Below are 26,808 nucleotides of genomic sequence, written 5' to 3'. Positions count from 1 at the left end.
TCTGTCTCATAAATATGCAAGATTACAGGCATGTCTTGCTACTTCTACTTACACTTAGGTCACACTACACATACATGTACACATTTATTTATACACACTCATCTGAGTTTTCTTTGATTTTATCTTAATAGTTCTTGGTCTTATTAATTTTCCTTTTATATCCATGGGGAAGTGGAATAAGAATCTTTCCTCCGTAAGCCATGCGTGTTGTAAAAGTCAACTAAAATGCCGGGAACAATGGGCTAGTAACCCCTTTTCCTGTAAAGATTACTAAAAAGAATAAGAAGAAGAAAATTGTCAAAGTGGGAAGTCTGAATGTGCGTGGATGTTGTGCAGATGATAAGAAAGAGATGATTGTGGATGTTATGAATGAGAAGAAGCTGGATGTCCTGGCTTTAAGTGAAACAAAGCTGAAGGGGGTGGGAGAGTTTCAGTGGAGAGGAATAAATGGGATTAGGTCAGGGGTTTCAAATAGAGTTAGAGCTAAAGAAGGAGTAGCAATAATGTTGAAGGATAAGCTATGGCAGGAAAAGAGGGACTATAAATGTATTAATTCAAGGATTATGTGGAGTAAAATAAAGATTGGATGTGAAAAGTGGGTTATAATAAGCGTGTATGCACCTGGAGAAGAGAGAAGTGTAGAGGAGAGAGAGAGATTTTGGGAAATGTTGAGTGAATGCGTGGGGAGTTTTGAATCAAGTGTGAGAGTAATGGTGGTTGGGGATTTTAATGCTAAAGTGGGTAAAAATGTTATGGAGGGAGTAGTAGGTAAATTTGGGGTGCCAGGGGTAAATGTAAATGGGGAGCCTTTAATTGAGCTATGTGTAGAAAGAAATTTGGTAATAAGTAATACATATTTTATGAAAAAGAGGATAAATAAATATACAAGGTATGATGTAGCACGTAATGAAAGTAGTTTATTAGATTATGTATTGGTGGATAAAAGGTTGATGGGTAGGCTCCAGGATGTACATGTTTATAGAGGGGCAACTGATATATCGGATCATTATTTAGTTGTAGCTACAGTTAGAGTAAGAGGTAGATGGGAAAAGAGGAAGGTGGCAACAACAAGTAAGAGGGAGGTGAAAGTGTATAAACTAAGGGAGGAGGAAGTTCGGGTGAGATATAAGCGACTATTGGCAGAAAGGTGGGCTAGTGCAAAGATGAGTAGTGGGGGGGTTGAAGAGGGTTGGAATAGTTTTAAAAATGCAGTATTAGAATGTGGGGCAGAAGTTTGTGGTTATAGGAGGGTGGGGGCAGGAGGAAAGAGGAGTGATTGGTGGAATGATGAAGTAAAGGGTGTGATAAAAGAGAAAAAGGTAGCTTATGAGAGGTTTTTACAAAGCAGAAGTGTTATAAGAAGAGCAGAGTATATGGAGAGTAAAAGAAAGGTAAAGAGAGTGGTGAGAGAGTGCAAAAGGAGAGCAGATGATAGAGTGGGAGAGGCACTGTCAAGAAATTTTAATGAAAATAAGAAAAAATTTTGGAGTGAGTTAAACAAGTTAAGAAAGCCTAGGGAAAATATGGATTTGTCAGTTAAAAACAGAGTAGGGGAGTTAGTAGATGGGGAGATGGAGGTATTGGGAAGATGGCGAGAATATTTTGAGGAACTTTTAAATGTTAAAGAAGAAACAGAGGCAGTAATTTCATGCACTGGTCAGGGAGGTATACCATCTTTTAGGAGTGAAGAAGAGCAGAATGTAAGTGTGGGGGAGGTACGTGAGGCATTACGTAAAATGAAAGGGGGTAAAGCAGCTGGAACTGATGGGATCATGACAGAAATGTTAAAAGCAGGGGGGGATATAGTGTTGGAGTGGTTGGTACTTTTGTTTAATAAATGTATGAAAGAGGGGAAGGTACCTAGGGATTGGCAGAGAGCATGTATAGTCCCTTTATATAAAGGGAAAGGGGACAAAAGAGACTGTAAAAATTATAGAGGAATAAGCTTACTGAGTATACCAGGAAAAGTGTACGGTAGGGTTATAATTGAAAGAATTAGAGGTAAGACAGAATGTAGGATTGCGGATGAGCAAGGAGGTTTTAGAGTGGGTAGGGGATGTGTAGATCAGGTGTTTACATTGAAGCATATATGTGAACAGTATTTAGATAAAGATAGGGAAGTTTTTATTGCATTTATGGATTTAGAAAAGGCATATGATAGAGTGGATAGAGGAGCAATGTGGCAGATGTTGCAAGTATATGGAATAGGTGGTAAGTTATTAAATGCTGTAAAGAGTTTTTATGAGGATAGTGAGGCTCAGGTTAGGGTGTGTAGAAGAGAGGGAGACTACTTCCCGGTAAAAGTAGGTCTTAGACAGGGATGTGTAATGTCACCATGGTTGTTTAATATATTTATAGATGGGGTTGTAAAGGAAGTAAATGCTAGGGTGTTTGGGAGAGGGGTGGGATTAAATTATGGGGAATCAAATTCAAAATGGGAATTGACACAGTTACTTTTTGCTGATGATACTGTGCTTATGGGAGATTCTAAAGAAAAATTGCAAAGGTTAGTGGATGAGTTTGGGAATGTGTGTAAAGGTAGAAAGTTGAAAGTGAACATAGAAAAGAGTAAGGTGATGAGGGTGTCAAATGATTTAGATAAAGAAAAATTGGATATCAAATTGGGGAGGAGGAGTATGGAAGAAGTGAATGTTTTCAGATACTTGGGAGTTGACGTGTCGGCGGATGGATTTATGAAGGATGAGGTTAATCATAGAATTGATGAGGGAAAAAAGGTGAGTGGTGCGTTGAGGTATATGTGGAGTCAAAAAACGTTATCTATGGAGGCAAAGAAGGGAATGTATGAAAGTATAGTAGTACCAACACTCTTATATGGGTGTGAAGCTTGGGTGGTAAATGCAGCAGCGAGGAGACGGTTGGAGGCAGCGGAGATGTCCTGTTTAAGGGCAATGTGTGGTGTAAATATTATGCAGAAAATTCGGAGTGTGGAAATTAGGAGAAGGTGTGGAGTTAATAAAAGTATTAGTCAGAGGGCAGAAGAGGGGTTGTTGAGGTGGTTTGGTCATTTAGAGAGAATGGATCACAGTAGAATGACATGGAAAGCATATAAATCTATAGGGGAAGGAAGGCGGGGTAGGGGTCGTCCTCGAAAGGGTTGGAGAGAGGGGGTAAAGGAGGTTTTGTGGGTAAGGGGCTTGGACTTCCAGCAAGCGTGCGTGAGCGTGTTAGATAGGAGTGAATGGAGACGAATGGTACTTGGGACCTGACGATCTGTTGGAGTGTGAGCAGGGTAATATTTAGTGAAGGGATTCAGGGAAACCGGTTATTTTCATATAGTCGGACTTGAGTCCTGGAAATGGGAAGTACAATGCCTGCACTTTAAAGGAGGGGTTTGGGATATTGGCAGTTTGGAGGGATATGTTGTGTATCTTTATATGTTTATGCTTCTAGACTGTTGTATTCTGAGCACCTCTGCAAAAACAGTGATAATGTGCGAGTGTGGTGAAAGTGTTGAATGATGATGAAAGTATTTTCTTTTTGGGGATTTTCTTTCTTTTTTGGGTCACCCTGCCTCGGTGGGAGACGGCCGACTTGTTGAAAAAAAAAAAAAAAAAAAAAAAAAAATGTAATAAAACTGTTTATATTCTGAAATGAAAACAGGTTGATGGATTGAATAGCTTAAAATAGGTTTATTTTTCAAGGTGTTATCCCACATCTTCCACTGGGGTGCCTTGATACTGGTGAAGGACTCTTGATGTAAGGAACTTGACATGTCCTCCCTGGCCTTGTATCAAACCTGATTGCCTCCCATTCTCCCAGGTCCTGTATTACCCCTACGAGTTTAGTGTTTCCCCATGAATGTAAAATAAAACATAACCCTTATGGGCTTAGCACTTAACTATGAATATAATAATATGTCTTGTCATTTCACTATTTTTCACCTCACACTTTGTACAATATTACAATACAGCCTCTCCTCACTTAGTGATGTACCCATTTACCGATGCCTCGGACTTACGATAGCCTCTCTGACCAGTACTCATTTCTAAATAATGTATATTAGAGCTGATTTCCTCTATTCTATTTATTATAATATACAGTTCACTACTGTGTAAACATTTAAAAATATACCAGAAATGTTATAAATGGTGCAAAGGTGACATTAAACAATATCAAAGATAGTTGACACAAACCCACTACCATTATAGTATGCTTCTTACTTAGCGACGTTTACCGATGTTGTCTTAGGAACGAAACTCCATCATTAAGTGAGGAGAGGCTGTATATCATACTGCAGTATGTATTTTTCTTTAGGCAAGTGATCATAGTGTTGAGCTGAGCACACTACAAGGGAAACTTATAGCTGCTGCTGACCAGCTCGACCTGACTCCTCCAACAACACCAACACAGAGCTCACAGTCTCTGCCACCTGAACGAGAACTACCAGAGGTGAGGTGAACATCATCCACTTTTCATTTATTGAAGACTTCTGTGTTAACTTTATTATGCTCTTTAGATTTTTTTTTTTTTTCGAGTTATTCATAGGGTTGTGGAGATTCAGTTGTTAAACCTTGCATTTATGGCCACAGTGATGGCCCTTGCTAACCTCCCTATGTTGTATAAATATACCTAGTGGGATGAATCTTATTGTAGCCAGCTGGCCCAGTGGCTTACGCACTGGCCTGGAGTTTCATGATAACTCGATTACCATGGGTTCTAACTCCACCTGTACCATGGTTTAATTGTACAATTGTTCCTTAAGTTATAAAAGTCTGCCATTTTTCATGATTTTTCACTCTAAGAATTCCCTTCATCAAGAGAAACTTGTCACAGAATACTTGAGAACATTTCAGTTGTGGGTCTTATCATGTGCCTATTTAATTTTCTGACTGCTGACTAGATAATGGTTTGGGGCGCATGATAAACTAGTAAATACAAATAATCTCATACATGAAGGGAATAGGGAGGATTGTCCTCTCAGTCTATTTCAAAGGCCAGTTTCTTCTGTTGAGATAGCAATTACATTTTGTTGTAGTTATTTTAATTTTTATTTTTCATTTTTTACATACATCAGAGCAACTTCATCTCAGCTGCACTGGCCAGTCTTCATTATAATAATATATATAATAATAATGTGATTATGTATGAGTGAGGTGAAAGTGTTGAATGATGAAAGTATTTTCTTTTTGGGGATTTTCTTTCTTTTTGGGTCACTCTGCCTCGGTGGGAGACGGCCGACTTGTTGGAAAAAAAAAATAATCTTAATTTCTACAAGTACACTATACAACTTGTAAAGACCATAGCTGCCATCAGTGACATACTGTATAAAAAGTCCCTGGTTATGCAGATCATTTTGGACAATTTTGTCCCCAGGATGTGACCTACACCAGTTGGCTAACACCCAGGTACCTACTTGCTGGTAGGTGAACATGAACAGCAGATCTCTTCAGGAAACATGTCCTAATGTTTCCACCCGTACCAGGGATCAAACCACAGGCCTTAATGTGTGAGCTGAGTGCACTATCAACCCAGATATGGGACACCTAATAAGTGTGACATTATTCATTTAAGCTTATCTGTTCACAAAAATATATCATCCAAGTATTTTTTCATTTTAGGGAGAAGAGGGAGAGTGTGAGAGTGTAGGTGGAGAAGAGAGTGAAGGAGGTAGTGCATGCGAGAGCAGCATAAGTCGTACTGAAGGAGGGTCTCCGGTGAGCTCCTCTTCACTTGGCTCTCAGTCGTTAGAGCTTCCAGTGACACAACCCACCTCACAACCTGAAGCTGAGCTCCAGGTAATTCCTCCATACTAATTAGATATTCATAGTAGGAATAATAATTTTTTTTTTTTTTCAAAGCATTGTCTTTAGCCAAGGTTGTGACTTCCAGCCAATACTCAGTCATTGACATCATATCTTCCTACCTCAGTGTCATACTAATAAGCTATGAATGATGTACAAATTTTAGAATTATACTGAGAATTTGGATATAATTATATAGATTCTGACATAAGATTGTAGCCTTAGCACTGCCCAAGGCTAGTCAGATCACTGTAGATAGCCTCCCTAAATGCTACCTACTGTTTTTCTTACTGTGTTAAGATTGCCCTTGTGGCAAGAGTACTTAGAGTAATCCAAAGATGTTTCAGAGATGTGAACTGGGATCTATAAAATGACTGTCTGTTGTCCTAACCACTGGGTCAGCACCACTTCTAGTATGATAATCTCCAACCTGTAGGTCGTTACAAGCATTCGTTACATTTTCATACTCAGAGTAAACTTGGGAGTATTATTTTATTTTAGTTTCCAAGTACATCAAAATTCACATTTTTTTATTATTATTACAAATGTATTTAAAGAATATTTTAAAAATACTTGGCAATTAAAACAAATAGGCACTATACTCTCTATATCCTATACAGCAGCAACTTCATATATGGATCACATTTTGTCCCACAGTTGCTGCAGCTTGTAGCAGACCAGCGATGGGTGGGAGCACTGCAGTTCGTTCGCCAGCATCGTGCACTCTGGCACCACGAAGCGACCCCCACCTATCCCCATGATGACATAACAGTCATCCTGAACACCTATTGTGCATATCTTGCAGACAAGAAACCTGGTAATGTATGGGCTGATTGATACCTATTTTCTTTTCATTGGTCTTGACTTTCTTTGTATATAGTTGGAAGTTGTATTAACAATAATGCTCAGGTTAGCCATTCAGGACTAAAAAATAATCGGGAATAGTTTTACTGCTGTGTTGTATAGCAATATACTGCACATTATAAACTAAAGTATAGATGATGACATTTTTATAGCATGGTCAAGTCATTCAGTGTTTAGAAATATGAAGGAGATAGTGCAATTAACATAAAAAACTTGGAATTTAAAGAGGGAAGTTTAATGTATTGAAAAATAGTGCCATGGAATTAGTATGGTAATAAAGATTAATATATCATATTGGGGTCACTTGTATTTATTGCAGTGAGCTGCCTTGCTTGTGGCCAAGGATTCATAGTCTTGAAAGAGAGTCTGTCTCTTTTAATACCTGGTTTAAGGTAGCATCAGTTACACATGAATCTTCTGGCTTTACTAACATCCAGATGTTAAACAAGGAACATTAGGCTAATCATTGAGGGCCAGGCAAGATGTATGAGCAGGTGTCCTTACACCCACTGAATTTGTTTGCCTAGCAGTAAACAGGGCTAGAAGAAACTTAGCAGAAATTAGCCACATTATTGGGCTTGTTAATGTGGGTTAATAGTCCCTGAACCTCACTCTCATAAAATTAAACTTTATTTTTTTAATAATTTATTACCTATACCATACATTTGCAACATTTGTAATATTGCTTCCTTATCCATCCTATCATATGCCTTTTCTAAATCCATAAATGCAGCAGTTGCTTACCCTTATTTTAGTATTGTTCACCTATACGCTTCAATGTAAATACTTGGTCCACATATCTTAACCCTTTGACTGTTTCCGACGTATAAATACGTCGGTAGACAGCAACCACCCAGGGAAGTACTACCATCCTGCCAGATGACTGTGAAACAAAAACCTGTAACTGTTTTGCATGATGGTAGGATTGCTGGTTTCTTTTTCTGTCTCATAAACACGCTAAGATAACAGGGATATCTTGCTACTCCTACTTACACTTTGGTCACACTTCATAGACACGCACATGCATATATATATATACATACATCTAGGTTTTTCTCCTTTTTCTAAATAGCTCTTGTTCTTTTTTATTTCTTCTATTGTCCATGGGGAAGTGGAAAAGAATCTTTCCTCCGTAAGCCATGCGTGTCGTATGAGGCGACTAAAATGCCGGGAGCAATGGGCTAGTAACCCCTTCTCCTGTATACAATTACTAAAAAAGAGAAGAAGAAAAACTTTATAAAACTGGGTTGCTTAAATGTGCGTGGATGTAGTGCGGATGACAAGAAACAGATGATTGCTGATGTTATGAATGAAAAGAAGTTGGATGTCCTGGCCCTAAGCGAAACAAAGCTGAAGGGGGTAGGAGAGTTTCAGTGGGGGGAAATAAATGGGATTAAATCTGGAGTATCTGAGAGAGTTAGAGCAAAGGAAGGGGTAGCAGTAATGTTAAATGATCAGTTATGGAAGGAGAAAAGAGAATATGAATGTGTAAATTCAAGAATTATGTGGATTAAAGTAAAGGTTGGATGCGAGAAGTGGGTCATAATAAGCGTGTATGCACCTGGAGAAGAGAGGAATGCAGAGGAGAGAGAGAGATTTTGGGAGATGTTAAGTGAATGTATAGGAGCCTTTGAACCAAGTGAGAGAGTAATTGTGGTAGGGGACTTGAATGCTAAAGTAGGAGAAACTTTTAGAGAGGGTGTGGTAGGTAAGTTTGGGGTGCCAGGTGTAAATGATAATGGGAGCCCTTTGATTGAACTTTGTATAGAAAGGGGTTTAGTTATAGGTAATACATATTTTAAGAAAAAGAGGATAAATAAGTATACACGATATGATGTAGGGCGAAATGACAGTAGTTTGTTGGATTATGTATTGGTAGATAAAAGACTGTTGAGTAGACTTCAGGATGTACATGTTTATAGAGGGGCCACAGATATATCAGATCACTTTCTAGTTGTAGCTACACTGAGAGTAAAAGGTAGATGGGATACAAGGAGAATAGAAGCATCAGGGAAGAGAGAGGTAAAGGTTTATAAACTAAAAGAGGAGGCAGTTAGGGTAAGATATAAACAGCTATTGGAGGATAGATGGGCTAATGAGAGCATAGGCAATGGGGTCGAAGAGGTATGGGGTAGGTTTAAAAATGTAGTGTTAGAGTGTTCAGCAGAAGTTTGTGGTTACAGGAAAGTGGGTGCAGGAGGGAAGAGGAGCGATTGGTGGAATGATGATGTAAAGAGAGTAGTAAGGGAGAAAAAGTTAGCATATGAGAAGTTTTTACAAAGTAGAAGTGATGCAAGGAGGGAAGAGTATATGGAGAAAAAGAGAGAAGTTAAGAGAGTGGTGAAGCAATGTAAAAAGAGAGCAAATGAGAGAGTGGGTGAGATGTTATCAACAAATTTTGTTGAAAATAAGAAAAAGTTTTGGAGTGAGATTAACAAGTTAAGAAAGCCTAGAGAACAAATGGATTTGTCTGTTAAAAATAGGAGAGGAGAGTTATTAAATGGAGAGTTAGAGGTATTGGGAAGATGGAAGGAATATTTTGAGGAATTGTTAAATGTTGATGAAGATAGGGAAGCTGTGATTTCGTGTATAGGGCAAGGAGGAATAACATCTTGTAGGAGTGAGGAAGAGCCAGTTGTGAGTGTGGGGGAAGTTCGTGAGGCAGTAGGTAAAATGAAAGGGGGTAAGGCAGCCGGGATTGATGGGATAAAGATAGAAATGTTAAAAGCAGGTGGGGATGTAGTTTTGGAGTGGTTGGTGCAATTATTTAATAAATGTATGGAAGAGGGTAAGGTACCTAGGGATTGGCAGAGAGCATGCATAGTTCCTTTGTATAAAGGCAAAGGGGATAAAAGAGAGTGCAAAAATTATAGGGGGATAAGTCTGTTGAGTGTACCTGGTAAAGTGTATGGTAGAGTTATAATTGAAAGAATTAAGAGTAAGACGGAGAATAGGATAGCAGATGAACAAGGAGGCTTTAGGAAAGGTAGGGGGTGTGTGGACCAGGTGTTTACAGTGAAACATATAAGTGAACAGTATTTAGATAAGGCTAAAGAGGTCTTTGTGGCATTTATGGATTTGGAAAAGGCGTATGACAGGGTGGATAGGGGGGCAATGTGGCAGATGTTGCAAGTGTATGGTGTAGGAGGTAGGTTACTGAAAGCAGTGAAGAGTTTTTACGAGGATAGTGAGGCTCAAGTTAGAGTATGTAGGAAAGAGGGAATTTTTTTCCCAGTAAAAGTAGGCCTTAGACAAGGATGTGTGATGTCACCGTGGTTGTTTAATATATTTATAGATGGGGTTGTAAGAGAAGTAAATGCGAGGGTCTTGGCAAGAGGCGTGGAGTTAAAAGATAAAGAATCACACACAAAGTGGGAGTTGTCACAGCTGCTCTTTGCTGATGACACTGTGCTCTTGGGAGATTCTGAAGAGAAGTTGCAGAGATTGGTGGATGAATTTGGTAGGGTGTGCAAAAGAAGAAAATTAAAGGTGAATACAGGAAAGAGTAAGGTTATGAGGATAACAAAAAGATTAGGTGATGAAAGATTGAATATCAGATTGGAGGGAGAGAGTATGGAGGAGGTGAACGTATTCAGATATTTGGGAGTGGACGTGTCAGCGGATGGGTCTATGAAAGATGAGGTGAATCATAGAATTGATGAGGGAAAAAGAGTGAGTGGTGCACTTAGGAGTCTGTGGAGACAAAGAACTTTGTCCTTGGAGGCAAAGAGGGGAATGTATGAGAGTATAGTTTTACCAACGCTCTTATATGGGTGTGAAGCGTGGGTGATGAATGTTGCAGCGAGGAGAAGGCTGGAGGCAGTGGAGATGTCATGTCTGAGGGCAATGTGTGGTGTGAATATAATGCAGAGAATTCGTAGTTTGGAAGTTAGGAGGAGGTGCGGGATTACCAAAACTGTTGTCCAGAGGGCTGAGGAAGGGTTGTTGAGGTGGTTCGGACATGTAGAGAGAATGGAGCGAAACAGAATGACTTCAAGAGTGTATCAGTCTGTAGTGGAAGGAAGGCGGGGTAGGGGTCGGCCTAGGAAGGGTTGGAGGGAGGGGGTAAAGGAGGTTTTGTGTGCGAGGGGCTTGGACTTCCAGCAGGCATGCGTGAGCGTGTTTGATAGGAGTGAATGGAGACAAATGGTTTTTAATACTTGACGTGCTGTTGGAGTGTGAGCAAAGTAACATTTATGAAGGGATTCAGGGAAACCGGCAGGCCGGACTTGAGTCCTGGAGATGGGAAGTACAGTGCCTGCACTCTGAAGGAGGGGTGTTAATGTTGCAGTTTAAAAACTGTAGTGTAAAGCACCCTTCTGGCAAGACAGTGATGGAGTGAATGATGGTGAAAGTTTTTCTTTTTCGGGCCACCCTGCCTTGGTGGGAATCGGCCGGTGTGATAATAAAAAAAATAATATATAATAAATACGTCTTACGAGCCAATGTTTCTGACGTATAAATATACGCATAAATTCTAGCAGCTTCAAATCAAGCAGGAGAAAGCTGGTAGGCCCACATGTGAGAGAATGGGTCTCCATGGTCAGTGTGCACCATATAAAAAAAATCGGGGAGCCAGTGGTGCATTGTGGGAATGCCATTTCAGTTGTCCTTTTTCAGCATGTTTAGCGGTAAGAAATATGTGATTCCCTAGCAAATCTGGGACTCTTCTCTTCCCAAGTGATGCTCTAACACAGATGGAAGTGTCAATGAAGATCAATTTCATGATTTGGAGGAGTTTGAGACCAAAAGCAATGGAGGAGGAGGAGGGGAGGAAGAGGAGGAGGAGGAGGAGGGAAGGAAGAGGAGGAGGAGGAGGAGGAGGAGAAGGAGAAGAGGAGGAGGAGGAGGAAGAAGAAGATGTAATAATATTGTTCCCTTGAAGCAAGAAAAAAAAAAGTCCACCCCATGACAGTGACAAGATAAGGGGAGATAACATCTGATAAGAGCTGACTTTGATGAGCGTAAAGGAGGGTAATATTACATGACCATCGCCCTCCCTTTGTTTTTGCTGGTACACAAACATTTCTGTCTGTCTATTTGTCTGTCTGTCAAGCTCCCTGTCTGTCCATCTAGCTCTCTGTCTCAGAGAGAGCCACAAGACTGTGTCATCACCTTTACTCACATCTTCAAGCAGAGTATAGCACTTTGTCTGGATTTCTTGGGTTATCCTAGGTAATTTACACTATGTATACTTGTATTTATGTGTACCTGTGAGACAGAGATAGGCAGACAGATAGAAAGAGAGACAGATTGAAAGATATAGAATGAGGGAGAAAGATAATTAGATAGAATGGAGGAGGGTGAGCAGCGTCCGACCCCATTGTTTTGACAGGAGGTAGGGGTGTGAGTAATGAGACAATATGTCACTTTGACAGCTGCCGACTTCTGACTCAAAACAATTATAAGCCACACACTCCCACACAAGACAAGGAGGAGGAGAAGGAGAAGGAGGAGAAGGAGGAGGAGAAGGAGAAGGAGAAGGAGAAGTAGAAGTAGAAGGAGAAGGAGAAGGAGGAGGAGGAGGAGGAGGAGGAGGAGGAGAAGGAGGAGGAGGAGGAGGAGGAGAAGGAGGAGAAGGAGGAGGAGAAGGAGGAGGAGGAGAAGAAGGAGGAGGAGAAGGAGGAGGAGAAGAAGGAGGAGGAGAAGGAGGAGGAGAAGGAGGAGGAGAAGGAGAAGGAGGAGAAGGAGGAGGAGGAGGAGGAGGAGGAGGAGGAGGAGGAGAAGGAGAAGGAGGAGGAGGAGAAGAAGGAGGAGGAGGAGGAGGATTGTTTGTTTTTGTAAACAAGTTTTGTAAACAATATATTGATAATTATGTTTGTGTGCTTATTGTATTGTATACAACGAGTGTATATATGTACATTGCACCTTACTTTGGTCTCATAGGCCACATAAGTTATGTGAAAAAATAAAATAGTGAAAAAAACAAAAAACCTTCAATTACAAGTAAACTAAAGTTTACCGGGTGAGCGGCAGTCGCCGCTGTTGCCATACGCGGCTCATTTTCTGCAAACTTCACGGCTCTATATCTCAGTAAGTACCGATGGCAAAAAATTTTTTTTTGGACTAAAACACTCAGAAAAATAATCTTAACATTTTCATAAGAAAAAATAATTTTTTTTTTTTTTGAATATTTGGCGACATAGAATGACAGTTTCAGAGAGGGGCCTGAAACAGTCAAAGGGTTAATCCTTCCTAAATCTTCATTGCTCCTTTCCAATCCTACTTTCTTTCTTACCCTAACCATTTCAGTAATAATTCTACTGGTCACTTTACCCATTTAACTCGACAGGTTTTTCCTGTATAATTTTTCACACTCTTTTGTCCCTGCTTTCCTTGAACAAAACAAATGAACTATGCATTCCCTCTGAGAATCCTTAAGTACCTTTCTGTCTTTCCTGCTTTTAACATTGCAATTTTAATCCCATCTGTCGCAGCTGCTGTTCCCCACTTTATTATACCTGTTGTATCGTGCAGTTTCCCCACATTTACCTCTGGCTCATCCTTACTCCTGTTATGTATTATTCCTCCCTGCCCATTGCATCATATCACTGCCTCCCTTTCATTATCAGTATTTAACAACTCAAAATATTCTCTCTCTCTTTCTGGTATCTTTCCTATCCCATCTAACATCTTTCCTCTTTCATTTTTAACTGGCAATTATTGTGGGTAACATCCTTGGGGGAAGGGGTATACCTTAGGGCTGGGATTTGAAATGAGCTGAGGTATGATAACAGCTCTTAGCCTGCAAAATTGATTTGTGTAAAAAAAAAAAATATCATTTTTTCTTTTTTTTTAACTTATTAATCTGTCTTTCAAACATTTACTTAATCATCAGGAAGGTAGTCAGAGAGAAGAGGCCTTGGAAAGATCACCACCAGTTGAGCACATCTTCTAAAAGCCATTTATATGATTCAAAATAAAATAATTTATCAAGCTAAAGAATGTGGCTGTTGAACACAGACCCAGATATTTTAGAGTTAATTCTATGTCATTCATTTTACATAAGGGAATTAGAATGGTGTGTAAATATGGACAAGATAGCATAACTGGTACTGAGGTACAGTAATTAACCACAGCATTTCACCCACAGAGAAGCTCTATTAAGTAACTGACTTAATATAGTTCACTGTGTGGATGAAGTGTTGTCATTACTAGAGGTATCCACTGCATCTATGTGTCATTCTCTACATTTTATGTAATATTTACATTTTGTACAAAATGTTTTGCAGGTATGATTGCCGTGTGTGGGACAGAAGCTGAGTTAGGAGAAACAAGTTTCCGTCTGACTGAAGCTAACATGGCTGCACTCTCAGCTCTGAGATCAATAGAGCAGACACCTAAGCCAACCAGGGATTCCCTGGACTCGGTTATTCGTAAAACAGAATGCTAGACGTCATGCTACCCATACTTAAATATCTAATTCCAAGTAAAGGTCTCTCTTGCCATACATAACAGATGTGTTCCTGGCCCATGGTGCATAAAGTAAACTCGGTATAACATGCGATTTATCCTAAGACTTTGCAAGCTTCACATTTCTCACTAAAGTTTACCAAAACAATATGACCTTACCCTGGTAACAGACTGGGCCACAGGGGCATTGACCCCCAAAACCCCTTTGAGGTATACCACACAGGCACCAAATGGTCATAGACAGAAAAGAAATCAGTTTGGTGAAAAAGCAAATAAGAAGAAATAAATCTCTCTTTATAATACAGAATCAAGAAAAGAATTTACACATTTTTATTTTTTTCCTTATTTTTCCCAAAATATTATGAACATATCAGATAGTCAATTAATAGTTATATTCCAAAAATTAATGCCTTTGGTAAAAAAGAAACGAAAATTTTAATCCAAGGTGCATTCATAATTTTCCTTTTACCCTCCCTCATCCCTCCACCACCATTCAACCAGCCTCTCTCTGTCCAGACTGAAGTGCATGTTATCAACCAGTGAATACAAATCTCCCTAATATTCTTTTCTCCCTCCCTCCTTCCCTCTACCCCTGGTCCCAACTTTGTGACAAGTGTAACCTAACTTTGTGTCAAGTGTAACCCAACTTTGTGTTGGTGCAACCCAACTTGGTTCGGCCGGGTGTCTATTTTATTTTCAACTTGGCGCAAGACATTAAATTGAAAACCAACCACAGGATTTTGTTCAAGATATGTTCATTGAATTTCCCATGCCGAAATCTTTTTTCTAGTCATCCTTTCTTATGAATGTCAATATAAACCAGTTTAGGGTGATATGTGAAGAGAGAGTGGTAAAAAATAATTGGTGCTGGGCTTGGGTGACTGATTGCACTTGAGCGACTTTATACCATATATAGCTAATTACCTCCAAAAATTGAGTCACTGCATAAAATGAGGGAAAAAATGTGTGTGTGTTTACCATAAAGTAAATATTAATCATTGTGATTATTGTAAAACCTGCATGTTCAAAGTGTTCTCTCCCGTGGCGTAATGTGTATTCTTTAGAAACATTAAAATCTCTCGACTTAACCAGTAAGCCGGAAATAAGTATAAATGTCTGTATTGTGTGTTAAATTAAACCCAAAACGAAACTCAGCAAACGTAACATTAACAGTTGCATCACAGTTGTTTAGATGTGCTATTTATGGTATAGTATATAATTGATTGAATGATATACCGTAGAATCTCACTATAATTTATCAAAGCTTTCATGTGCTTATTGTGTCATTTGTGGTCCTAATGTATTTTTTACTGCATTTATTTTGTATCAGTGGCCATAATAATTTTGTGGTGGAAATATATTGAGTTCCTTTTTCATTATGTTTTTCCTACTTAAAATAAAAATAAATAAGATACTTGTGATCTGTATCTTGTATATGTTTTAAAATACATAACAGTAAAGCTTTTCTATAAATAAAACATGTTGATGATATATTTTATTTTCAGACTTTTTTTTTATATAATTTTTATAGACAGTTAAACTGTCGCTTCTTTTAAGTAAAGTCTGTACCACTTGTTGCTGTTTAATTTTTCCTTGACTTTCACAAAATTTCTAGTGAGGTATTTGTAAAAAATGAATTTTCTCTATGAAATGTTTCTTCATATAAATTTCTTTGCAGGGAATGCCTTGATGCTATGAAGGGCTCTTGATCAAAGAAATCTTCCCACTCCTAAAATCAGTCCTTTCTTCCCACTCGTAAAAGCAGTCTTGTTTCCCTCCCATTCCCCAAAATCTTATGAATTTAGCACTTCCCATAAATATAATCATGTGCTAGTGGGATTAAGATTCTGGTTTCCTGTACTTATGCTAAAGGAAGATATAATGAGTTTCAATGATAATTTTCTGTAACATATAATATATTTTTTATAGGTAGTAGGTTGGTAGACAGCAACCGCCCAGGGAGGTACTACCATCCTGCCAAGTGAGTGTAAAATGGAAACCTATAATTGTTTTACATGATGGTAGGATTGCTGGTGTCTTTTTTTCTGTCTCATAAACATGCAAGATTTCAGGTACGTCTTGCTACTTCTACTTACACTTAGGTCACACTACACATACATGTACAAGCATATATATACACACCTCTCTGGGTTTTCTTCTATTTTCTTTCTAGTTCTTGTTCTTGTTTATTTCCTCTTATCTCCATGGGGAAATGGAACAGAATTCTTCCTCCGTAAGCCATGTGTGTCGTAAGAGGCGACTAAAATGCCGGGAGCAAGGGGCTAGTAACCCCTTCTCCTTTATAAGTTACTAAATTTAAAAAGAGAAACTTTCGTTTTTCTTTTTGGGCCACCCTGCCTTGGTGGGATGTGGCCGGTGTGTTGAAAGAAGAAGAAGATAATATTTTTTAGAATTTAGGTAGTAGGTTGGTAGACAGCAAACACTCAGGGAGGTACTTACCATCCTGACAAATGAGTGTGAAATTAAACCTGTAATTGTTTTACACAATGGTATATTTCTGGTGTCTTTTCTGTCTCATAAACACGCAAGATAACAGGTATACATTACACAGGCATGTGTACATATGTGTACACACACCCATCTGAGTTTTTTCTGTTATCTCAGTAGTTCATTTTATTAATTTCCTTTCTTCCATCTTATTTAAATCCTTTCTTCATAAGCTACGCATGTCATAAGAGGCAACTAAAATGCCGGGAGCAAGGGACTAATAACCCCTTCTATATAAATTACTGAATGTAAAAAGAAGAAAAACTTTACTTTTCCTCTTCTACACTGCCTTTATGGGAGATGACTGTTATGTTGAAAAAAAAAAATGCTCATTAGAAATATTTTATATCTTAGTAATATGTAAATGCAGTCCTAGGTAGTAGGTTGGTAGACAGCAACCGCCCAGGGAGGTACTACCGTCCTGCCAAGTGAGTGTAAAACGGAAACCTGTAATTGTTTTACATGATGGTAGGATTGCTGGTGTCCTTTTTTCTGTCTCACAAACGTGCAAGATTTCAGGTACGTCTTGCTACTTCTACTTACACTTAGGTCACACTACACATACATGTACAAGCATATATATACACACCCCTCTGGGTTTTCTTCTATTTTCTTTCTAGTTCTTATTCTTGTTTATTTCCTCTTATCTCCATGGGGAAGTGGAACAGAATTTTTCCTCTGTAAGCCATGTGTGTTGTAAGAGGGGACTGAAATGCCGGGAGCAAGGGGCTAGTAACCTCTTCTCCTGTATATACAGTGGTCCCTCGTTTTTCGTAATTAATCCGTTCCTGGAGCCGTTACTATAAACGAAATTTACGATTTGCGAATCAATTTTCCCCATAAGAAATAATGTAAATACAATTAATCCGTTCCTGACACCCAGAAGTATTAAAACAAAAAAATTTTTTACATGAAATATACATATAGTACATAAACAATACAATGGGAAATGATGAATGAAACATTAACAGCATAATACTTACCTTTATTGGAGATTCTTCTTAGTGTATGGGAGACTGGAGGAGGAGAGAGATTGGATTGTTTACAGTTTGGAAGGGGAATCCCCTTCCAGCAACACCTCAGGTACCAATTGCTTCTCTGGGGTTGCTTCTCTTCTCTGTTTCTTAATGCCACTAGGACCACCTTGAGAGTCACTCTAGTCCTGTCTCGCAAAGTAACTGTGGAGAGAACTCTGTTTCTGGCGTCTCTTTAACACTTCCCGAAAATGGCCCAAGACTTTGTCACTGTACATGTTTCTCACCTTCTTTACCACAGGCTTGGCACTAGGAGATTTCTTTGGAGCCATGGTAGCTTATTTAGCAATTGCAAGCACTAAAATGAGTGGAATATTATGAAATATTTCATAGGAGCACTTGAGGGGACCTTCACTCACTGGTAAACAATGCCAGACTGGCTGGGTAGGGAGGCCGCCCCGACTCACACCGTGCGTACACATCCCGGACGAACTACTATTCGCGAGTCAACCTATGAAAAGCGAGTCCATGTTTATACGAAAATACCCCTATGATTGGCAAAATTTACGATTGCCGAGAACTATGAAAAGCGAGGGACCACTGTATTACTAAATGTAAAAGGAGAAACTTATGTTTTTCCTTTTGGGCCACCCCGCCTCGGTGGGATACGGCCGGCGTGTTGAAAGAAAGAAGAATGTAAATGCAGTGAGGTTTATTTGCTTGTACAGTGGAACCTCGGTTTTTGTTTGCCCTGGTTTTCGTCAAATTCAGTTTTTGATGACTTTTTTCATCAAAATTTTGTCCTAGTTTTCGTTCATCAACTCGGTTTTCGTCAAGTTGACAGTGGTCTGCCATACCGAACGTGTCCGCCCGCACCTACACAAAGCATCCCAGCGTTCGGAGTCAGTCTGGCTTTGTCTCTCATCAGTAGAGGGTGGTAGTAGTTGTGATGGTGGTAGAGGGTGGTAGTGGTTGTGGAGGGTGGTAGTGATGGTGGTAGAGATAACCTACCCTGGTAGGTTTATTGATGAGACAAAAAAGTTATTCAGGCCTAGCAACTCAAAGCAGGATGTTTCAGGGTTCATGAAGGCTACTGGTTGCATCCCATCAATGGAGGTTCCTTGATGCTGGTGAGGGGATCTTGCTCTAGGGAATTGGATCTGTGCTCCAATTTCCTCAGTTAAGCCTGAATGCCTTTCATCCCCCTTTCCCCACAGGCTCTGTAAAATCCATAGGGGATTAGAGCTCCCTCATAATAATAATACTGGCTGCATCTCGAATGTCTTCTAGACTTGTGTGGTGGATGGATTTGTCTTTGGTCTCGCTGCACTGTGTGTCCTTTAGTACTGAATTTGTCAGACATTTTTGGCTACTGATGAATTAGTATGGGTGGGAGTAAGTTGCTAACACAAGACAATTGCACAGATCATCGAGTTACAAAAGGCAAGCCATCAAATGAAGAATATAATAGAAGCCATTGATAAGCATGAGCATCCAGTAAGGACTTGGTTGTGTAAGTTCATTGAGGAAGGTGTTGATGCCCATTCCAAGAGCATGTCCAGGAAACCTTGAAAAATGACCCCACTAACATTATTTGTAATATGAGGCATTTAAATGTGAAACCTTGTTCAAGGGAGGTGACTTGGTGCTAGTGAAAAGCTCTTGATCCAAGGAAGTGGAGCTGCCACCCCTTACATTGAATATGATTGCCTCTCATTTCCCCCATTGCTTTGTGACCCCTATGGGTTCAGTTTCGTGGCTCAAGTAATTGCATCTATGGTCCACATCAGAATTAGATCCCAGCACAAGTGAAAAGTTGAGTATGTTTCCACATACCTGTAGCCCCTTTTCCTCTAGCAGTATGTATGTACAGTATATGGGTGCCAGTTTCCTTGCTCCTGTTGACCCTGTTTACCTACCAGTAAGTATATGGTACCAGGAATTAGTCTCATTACATGCTTCTGTACTTTCATAAGATTCTTAACATGGGGGTTGCACATTGGTGCTGCATACTCCAAAATGGGCCTAATATATGTTGTATAAAGGACCCAGAGATTCCTGAAGGCTATTCTTAAACAACCACTTATCTGCCCAATCTGGCAGTTTATCCAGAACCATTTGTAACTTTCCAGTCTTCATCTGTTTTTATTTCATCAGTTTTACATCGGCAAACAGGGATACATCTGACTCCATTTGACATGTCATCCACGTAAACCAGAAACAGTACTTGTCCTTGCAGGACCCTGTTTGTTACTCTATCCCCATTTTGACATGTCTTCCCAGACAATTGGTCTTTTAATCCACTGGAGTACATTTATTGTTATTCCTGCATATTTTGTACGTGACAAACTCACAGATACCATGTGGAGACAAGCCTGGCACTGCTCTATAGTGCCGGGCTTGTGGCCCTTAATAATCTCAAGAACAAGAAATCAGTATTGGTGACCCTTAACAACTCCAAGAATAACAAATCAATATTGACGGTCCTTAACAACCCCACACAAATTCTTATACATTAAATGACAACCTAAACAGCAAAATAATTGAGAGAGATGAATAAACAACACCTTATACATGATGGTGACTTCAACATAAGCCTCATCCAAGAAGCGGACCCTCAAAGACTATGAATAACAATAATATCTTTATTTCTGCACCCCTCAAGGAAGGTTCCTTGATGTTGGTGAGGGGCTCTTGATTTAGGAAATTGAATCTGCTCCAGTTCCCCGAATTAAGCCTGAATGCCTCCCACATCCCCCCTCCAGGCGCTGTATAATCCTCCGGGTTTAGTGTTTCCCCCTTGATTATAATAATAATAAATTTATTTCTACAAGTATATGTACATGGTATACAGGCCTAGCAGACACCAATGACATTACTAAATAGATAACCCCTTGTTTTGCAGAGTATTTCAGGCAAATTAGGTCAGTTTTTCCCCAGGATGCACCTCTCACCAGTTGGCTAACACCCAGGTACCCACTTTTTACTGATGGGTGAACATGGACGACCGGTGTGAGGAAACGCCCAATGTTTCTACCCTTGCCAGGGATCGAACCCAGACATCATCATGTGAAGCAAGAGCCTTTGCAACCAGGCCACGGGCAACAAACTGCTTAGTACTACCATTTTTAACTAAACCAACAAGAATCTCAGAGACAAGTGCCTCATTACTTGACCATATCTGGATAATCACAGATACACCACTGACCACAACCCCCACCTTTCTTGTACCTAACTTAGGTAAATTGCAGCGCTTGAAAAAAAATGAATATCCTCTGGGACTCTTCACAGACTTGCTGAAAGCATTCACTGCAGTGGACCACAATATCTGCACCTTAAACTAGAACATTATGGAGTCAGAGGACATACCCTTGAATACCTAAAATCTTAGCGATAGACACCAGTATGTCTCCACAAACGGTGCAACCTCGTCAACTATATATTTATTTATTTATTTATTTATTTATTTAGTAATCTGAGCATACATACAGAGGTACAAAAAAATACAGGTAAGAGCAGCATGCCAAAGCCACTTATATGCATAGCATTACGGGCTGGCTTAAAATAAACTTAAGATTAACTAAGCAATGATGAAATCAGTGATAAGACATTATTGTAAACAGATATAAGCCTGAACATTAAAATGGTATAAAATACCGACAGATTGTTAGGTATGACACATATGCAACAGTTAGGTATCTTTATTTCGAAACGTTTCGCCTACACAGTAGGCTTCTTCAGTCGAGTACAGAAAAGTATCTTCTGCTTCTATCAACTTTTCTGTACTCGACTGAAGAAGCCTACTGTGTAGGCGAAACGTTTCGAAATAAAGATACCTAACTGTTGCATATGTGTCATACCTAACAGATATAAGCCTGTAGCTGCTGGAGTGCCACAGGGCAGTGCCCTTGCCTTTTACTCTTTCTCAGTTACATCCTTGATAGCTAAAACAGAACACACGGACACAACTCAAGACATAAAACTCTCTTAGACATTCCTGGTGTCCGTCTCAGTCTATGCAAAAACTCAATGCATATAAAGGCCCTAAGATCTGGAATTCATTGAACAAACCAACGAAAGATCCCCCTGTCTCCCACTCAATTTAGAGCTATTGTTAAAAAATCACCTCATGTTCCTAATGTAAATAAAACAAAACCAGTTTATCCAACTCTATATTTGTTCTTCCAGTCTGCCTCAGAGTCCCAAAGAAAACAATTGCTCATCCTCTTCCATTATAATTCTACAGCAGAGCTGTATAGCCCTTGTGGTTTAGCGCTTCTTTTTTATTATAATAATAATAATATAATTCTACAGACACCTAACCCTTTAAGAAAGGTTCCTTGACGCTAGTGAGAGGCTCTTGATCTAGGGAATTGGATCTGTGCTCCAGTTCCCTGAACTAAGCCTGAATGCCTTCCATCCCCCCACATGCGCTGTATAATCCCTCCGGGTTTAGCACTCCCCCATAATAATAATAATACAGACACCTCATGAACTTCCTGTTCTTCACCATCTCTTATAATCGTTCCACATCCTGAAGACTCAGAGTCAGTGTGAAACTACTTAAGAAATCCCAACTAACTTAAGAACACTTGAATCATTTAATTACCTCTCTTTTTTTTGTTTTAATGCATACTTAAAATTGTTCTATTGTTCACTTATCTACTTTGTACACTTAAAAAAAAATCAGTAACTTATGACTAGCTCTTAAGTACTCTGTAAGTATTAGGATTAATCTACTCAAAATGCACAGCATGCTATTGGTTTTCTTCTGTGTTTAATAATATTTTATTACATATAAACTACATTTTGTATATTACAGACAGAAATAAAGTTTGTTAGTTTGTAAAGAACCAGAAATCAGTATTGGTGCCCCTTAAGAACCCCAACAACAAGACATTAACTGTGGTGACCCTTAACAACCCTCAACAACACTTTCCTCAGGTACTGGTCAGTCTTCTTGCTAAGTAAGTTTATTCAGGTATACACATACACAGTTACATAGATTACAATACATAGTAGTATATATGTAGAGAACCTGGGATAACCCATAAAAGTCAGACAAAGTGACTTATTTCCATTGGTTTTCTTTTAATACTTTATTATTATTTAACTTCATTTATTTACTCTGTCTTCAATATTCAGCAGATCCAGTTGTTGTAATTCATCCTGGTTTATCTTTCATGTTTTTTTTGTCAAGTCAGAGTACCATGAAGAGCAAGTGTAGTGTATATAACATTATATAAGAGCTAGATATAGAGTCCTGTGAGCCTCAGTACGTAGACACTCTGCTTGTCTATAGAGGAACTTCAGTCTTCAGCCATTTTTTGCTATTTGTTAAATACAGTGGTACCTTGGGATACAAACTTATTTCGTTCAAGAAAAAATACACTTATAAAAGCACTTACATAAATACACTTGCATAACTGTTCTCGTTTTGAGCTGTTCGTATCCCGTGGTACCACCGTAATTGTTATTTATCATTGCTTGTTACTTATTTTTTTTGCAGTGCTGTATTACCTATATGGGTTTAACACTTTAATGTTTCGTTTTATCCAAGGTGACTAAAGTTAGTATGGCTCGACCTGGAGCTCATAGGAAATTTTATGACTTCACTAAGTCAGAAGGACCAAAGGAGGAGAGGGATGAAGTCAGCAGCACACCAGAGGATCTTGTGAAGTATGTGGCACAAAATATCATCGGAGCAGATACTGTTTTCTCGACCCCTTTTGGACCCCGTAAAGGTAAACGAAAATTGAAATTTATGGATCTGTTGTGTTCTAAATATGCTAGTTAAATATTACTTTATTTTGATTGTAGGAAGATGATTTGGGGACTGTTATGGTACTCATTTTATATCTCGTATATTATTTTTTCAATTTGGAAAAGTGGAGAAGAATCCTTCATCTGTAAGCCAGGCGTGTTGTAAGAGGTGACTAAAAGGTGGGCAGCAAGGGGATAGTAACTCATTCTCCTGTATAAATTACTAAATGTCAAAAGAAGAAAAACTTGTGTTTCTTCTTTTTCAGGTCACCCTGCCTCAGTGGGAGACGACCAGTATGTTAAAAAAATATTATGCCTTATTAATATATTAGCAAAAATGTTAATAATTAATCACAAGATTCTTTGATAAAATTACAATGAATATAAAGTTATGGATGGAAAAAGCTTGTTGTGGAGAGGAAGCATAGGTAAACTTCCTCCATTTCATTTTATAAGCTTTTCTGTTATAATTTATTGTTAAGGAGCAGTTTTTCTTCAAGAGTTTCATCATGCAGGCAGTTATATTTTTAATTCTTCTCAAAGAATGCATTCTGTACTTAATATTAGCTCAGGAAGATGACCTGACATTTTGGGTTGTGTAACAATATACATCTTAAATTGTCAAAGTCAAAGTCAAAGATTTATTCCACATGATACAATATTTGTACAGAGATGGTAACATTTAGTTGTGCATACAAAAAGTCCATAGTTATGCAGAGCATTTCAGGCAGACTTAAACCTAACTTAAGACTCCAGTGGCAATGATTATTAGGGTTTATGTCCCCTGTTCTGTACAGCATCTGTCGTGCCATATGTTAAGTCTTGTTACCTACAGCCAATCCTGGAATCCAAGTGACTTAATTCTGTGGGTGAGTTAGGCCTCCTTTTCATTGTTTTGGGTGTAACTGAACACTGTGATTCTTAACACCAAAGCAAACTGAAAACTAGCTTAAGTTTTTGGTCCATATTATTCATGAAGTCAGTCCTCATTACATGTAACATTCATAAGATGGAGATGACATTCTCACCACCCACCATGTCTCATGCACTGATAAATCTTGAGAGATTAATTTAGATATGCATTTGCTTCCTTTCATTTGCAGTTCTTTTGCACTACGTATATTATGTTCTTTTTAAACTCCCTTTCAGTCTGATTCACTTTTCTTGTATCATTTTTACATCCATTATATTTTTACATTCATTATATTTTCTTATATTTATTATAATCATTACATTTTTACATTCTACATTAATATGCCAGCTTTTTTTTTCTTCACAAATATTGTTACTTTATTCTTCCAGTCATTTATTTATCCTCCTGCACCTGCCTTTCTAAATCCACATGCTTCTTTTGCACACTAATATTGCATTCTTAAATCTTTTCAACAGCCTTTTATTTTTACAGTTGCCAAACTTTCATCTGGCTGTTACTCATACTTCTAACTAGTGATTTTTTTTCTTTAATTCTTGAAGCCACTCATACCTCTAGCTAGCAATTTTTTTCTTTTATTCATTAAAATTACTCATGTCTTCAGCTAGCAATTCTTTTCTTTAATTCATTAACTTCAGATGATTAGAAAACAAAAGTTACACACCTAATTACTGTATATATATATTGCATTAAAAATGTCATAGAAAGTATGCAAAGTACATTATAAGTTTTTTTTCAGTTGTATATTGTGACTATATAGCCTCTGGGAGATCAGTTAAATTTATTGAAGATTACATCAGTTGTGAAGTCCTGTCTCAGTACGGTTCAACGCACACTACTTCTACAGTCACTGCTCTCCAAACAACACTCTTCAGGTAGGATTAAATTGATGATTAAATTGTTTGGCATTACCATGAATAAGTTTCACCAAGTGAATGTGCTGGATATTCTAAAGCTATCAGAGTACTACAGTGGACCCCCGACTTACGATCAGCTCCCAATTCAAACAATTATGTAAGTGTATTTTTGTAAGTGCTTTTGTAAGTGTATTTTTGGGGGTCTGAAACAGACTAATCTAATATACAATATTTCTTATTGGAGCAAATTCGTTTGGTAACGGCACCCGAACAGCCTTCTGGAACGAATTAATATCGTAAGTTGGGGGTCCACTGTATTGTACAACTTCTTTTTATTGTAGAGGGTTAACTTTTTTTTTTTTTTATTAACACATCGGCCGTTTCCCACCAAGGCAGGATGGCTCAGAAGAGAAAAACTTTCATCATCATTCACTCCATCACTGTCTTGCCAGAGGCGTGCTTACACTACAGTTATAAAACTGCAACATTAACACCCCTCCTTCGGAGTGCCAGCACTGTACTCCTAATATCGGTTTCAAATATGATTTTACTGGCACTCATCCTGTTTCAAGATTTTCACTTGTATTTTATGCAGCATTCAAATTTTTAATGACTGCTTTATATTTTTTTGGCATAAGAATTAGGACTATTTAGAGGAATGTCTTATCACATGATAGTTCTATGTCAGATGAAATTGAATGGTGGTTGGTTGATGGCTGCTGTCAATGATGGAAGAGGTAAATAAGTAAGTTGATGAGAGTGTGTGAGTGAGTAAATTGAATGGTAGGTGATTTATGGATGCTTTCATTGATGCAAGAGGTAAATAAGTCTATAAGAGTGATTGTGTGGGTTAGTTGGCTTGTGTATGCACAAAATGAGCACAAGCATTGATTTTAAAAAAAATGACTGTAAGCTCTTCAATTTTTATACCTGTTGCCACTGTAGCAGAATATACAGTAGATACCAGAGGATCAGTTAATTTTTTCACTGTCCACACCCCCAGAATTAATATTGCTCTCAGTGTCCACTTTTAAAAAAGAAAAAACTGATTTTCTGAAATGGAAGAGAATCTTTTCTGAAGGTAATGACACCAAAAGTACCAAATTTGATGGAAAACTTACAGAATTATGCAGGTGCAAAGTTAGTCTGGCTGCAATTTACACAGCGATTTTGCCATTTGACCAAATTCTTTGCTATTTCGATGGCTAACATTCAGTCACACACTACCTAACACTCAATCACACACTACCTAACACTTGATCACACACTGCCTAACAATCACACACTACCCAACACTTGATCACACACTGCCTAACAATCACACACTGCCTAACAATCACACACTGCCTAACAATCACACACTGCCTAACAATCACACACTGCCTAACAATCACACACTGCCTAACAATCACACACTGCCTAACAATCACACACTGCCTAACAATCACACACTGCCTAACAATCACACACTGCCTAACAATCACACACTGCCTAATACTGATCACCTAGCTCATGATTGTACAACAGACAATATGGGTACAACAAAGCTGTTATTTTTTGGAAATCATTCTTTGTTAATGGCTTTTATGTATTTTTGTTACTTGAAGCAACATTGTGGTCCAAGGTTTTACTGTGTCGTATAATCTGGAGTTACAGTTTCATAGTTTGTGTTAATTTTTTAAGTTTTATTAAAAAGTGTCTGGTGATTATTTGTAACATTTTGTAAACTTTTATTG

General features: G+C 38.6%; 2 protein-coding genes across 6 annotated transcripts in view; both read left to right on the top strand.

Moving 5' to 3' along the window:
* Positions 1–15,613, top strand: part of fry (Protein furry) — a 342,675-nt gene extending 327,062 nt beyond the window's left edge. For all 5 annotated transcript variants that reach the window (XM_070103982.1, XM_070103981.1, XM_070103978.1 and 2 more), the window contains 4 exons: positions 4,276–4,410; positions 5,580–5,756; positions 6,420–6,579; positions 13,859–15,613. In XM_070103982.1, the coding sequence (XP_069960083.1) occupies positions 4,276–4,410; positions 5,580–5,756; positions 6,420–6,579; positions 13,859–14,019 (633 nt within the window). In that variant the 3' untranslated portion in view covers positions 14,020–15,613. The remainder of the gene's footprint in view (positions 1–4,275; positions 4,411–5,579; positions 5,757–6,419; positions 6,580–13,858) is intronic.
* A 6,772-nt stretch (positions 15,614–22,385) lies between these two features.
* On the top strand, positions 22,386–25,113 carry LOC138855275 (uncharacterized). The gene is made up of 3 exons (XM_070103783.1): positions 22,386–22,465; positions 23,082–23,265; positions 24,955–25,113. The coding sequence occupies exons 2-3, from the start codon at positions 23,097–23,099 to the stop codon at positions 25,092–25,094; spliced, it is 309 nt and encodes a 102-aa protein (XP_069959884.1). The 5' UTR covers positions 22,386–22,465; positions 23,082–23,096; the 3' UTR covers positions 25,095–25,113.
* The last annotated feature ends 1,695 nt before the right edge of the window (positions 25,114–26,808 follow it).

Source organism: Cherax quadricarinatus, chromosome 88, assembly GCF_038502225.1.
Source record: "Cherax quadricarinatus isolate ZL_2023a chromosome 88, ASM3850222v1, whole genome shotgun sequence".
In the NCBI taxonomy this organism is placed as follows: domain Eukaryota; kingdom Metazoa; phylum Arthropoda; class Malacostraca; order Decapoda; family Parastacidae; genus Cherax; species Cherax quadricarinatus.
Note: the sequence above shows the minus strand (reverse complement) of the source record. Positions and strands in the feature narration are given on the sequence as shown.

Bases quoted from the DNA above. Each gene is read 5' to 3' on its own strand.
- LOC138855275 (XM_070103783.1), top strand. From the start codon at position 23,097: ATGGCTCGACCTGGAGCTCATAGGAAATTTTATGACTTCACTAAGTCA. The intron at 23,266-24,954 runs GTAAACGAAAAT...GTTTTTTTTCAG, and splicing joins CCCTTTTGGACCCCGTAAAG to TTGTATATTGTGACTATATA.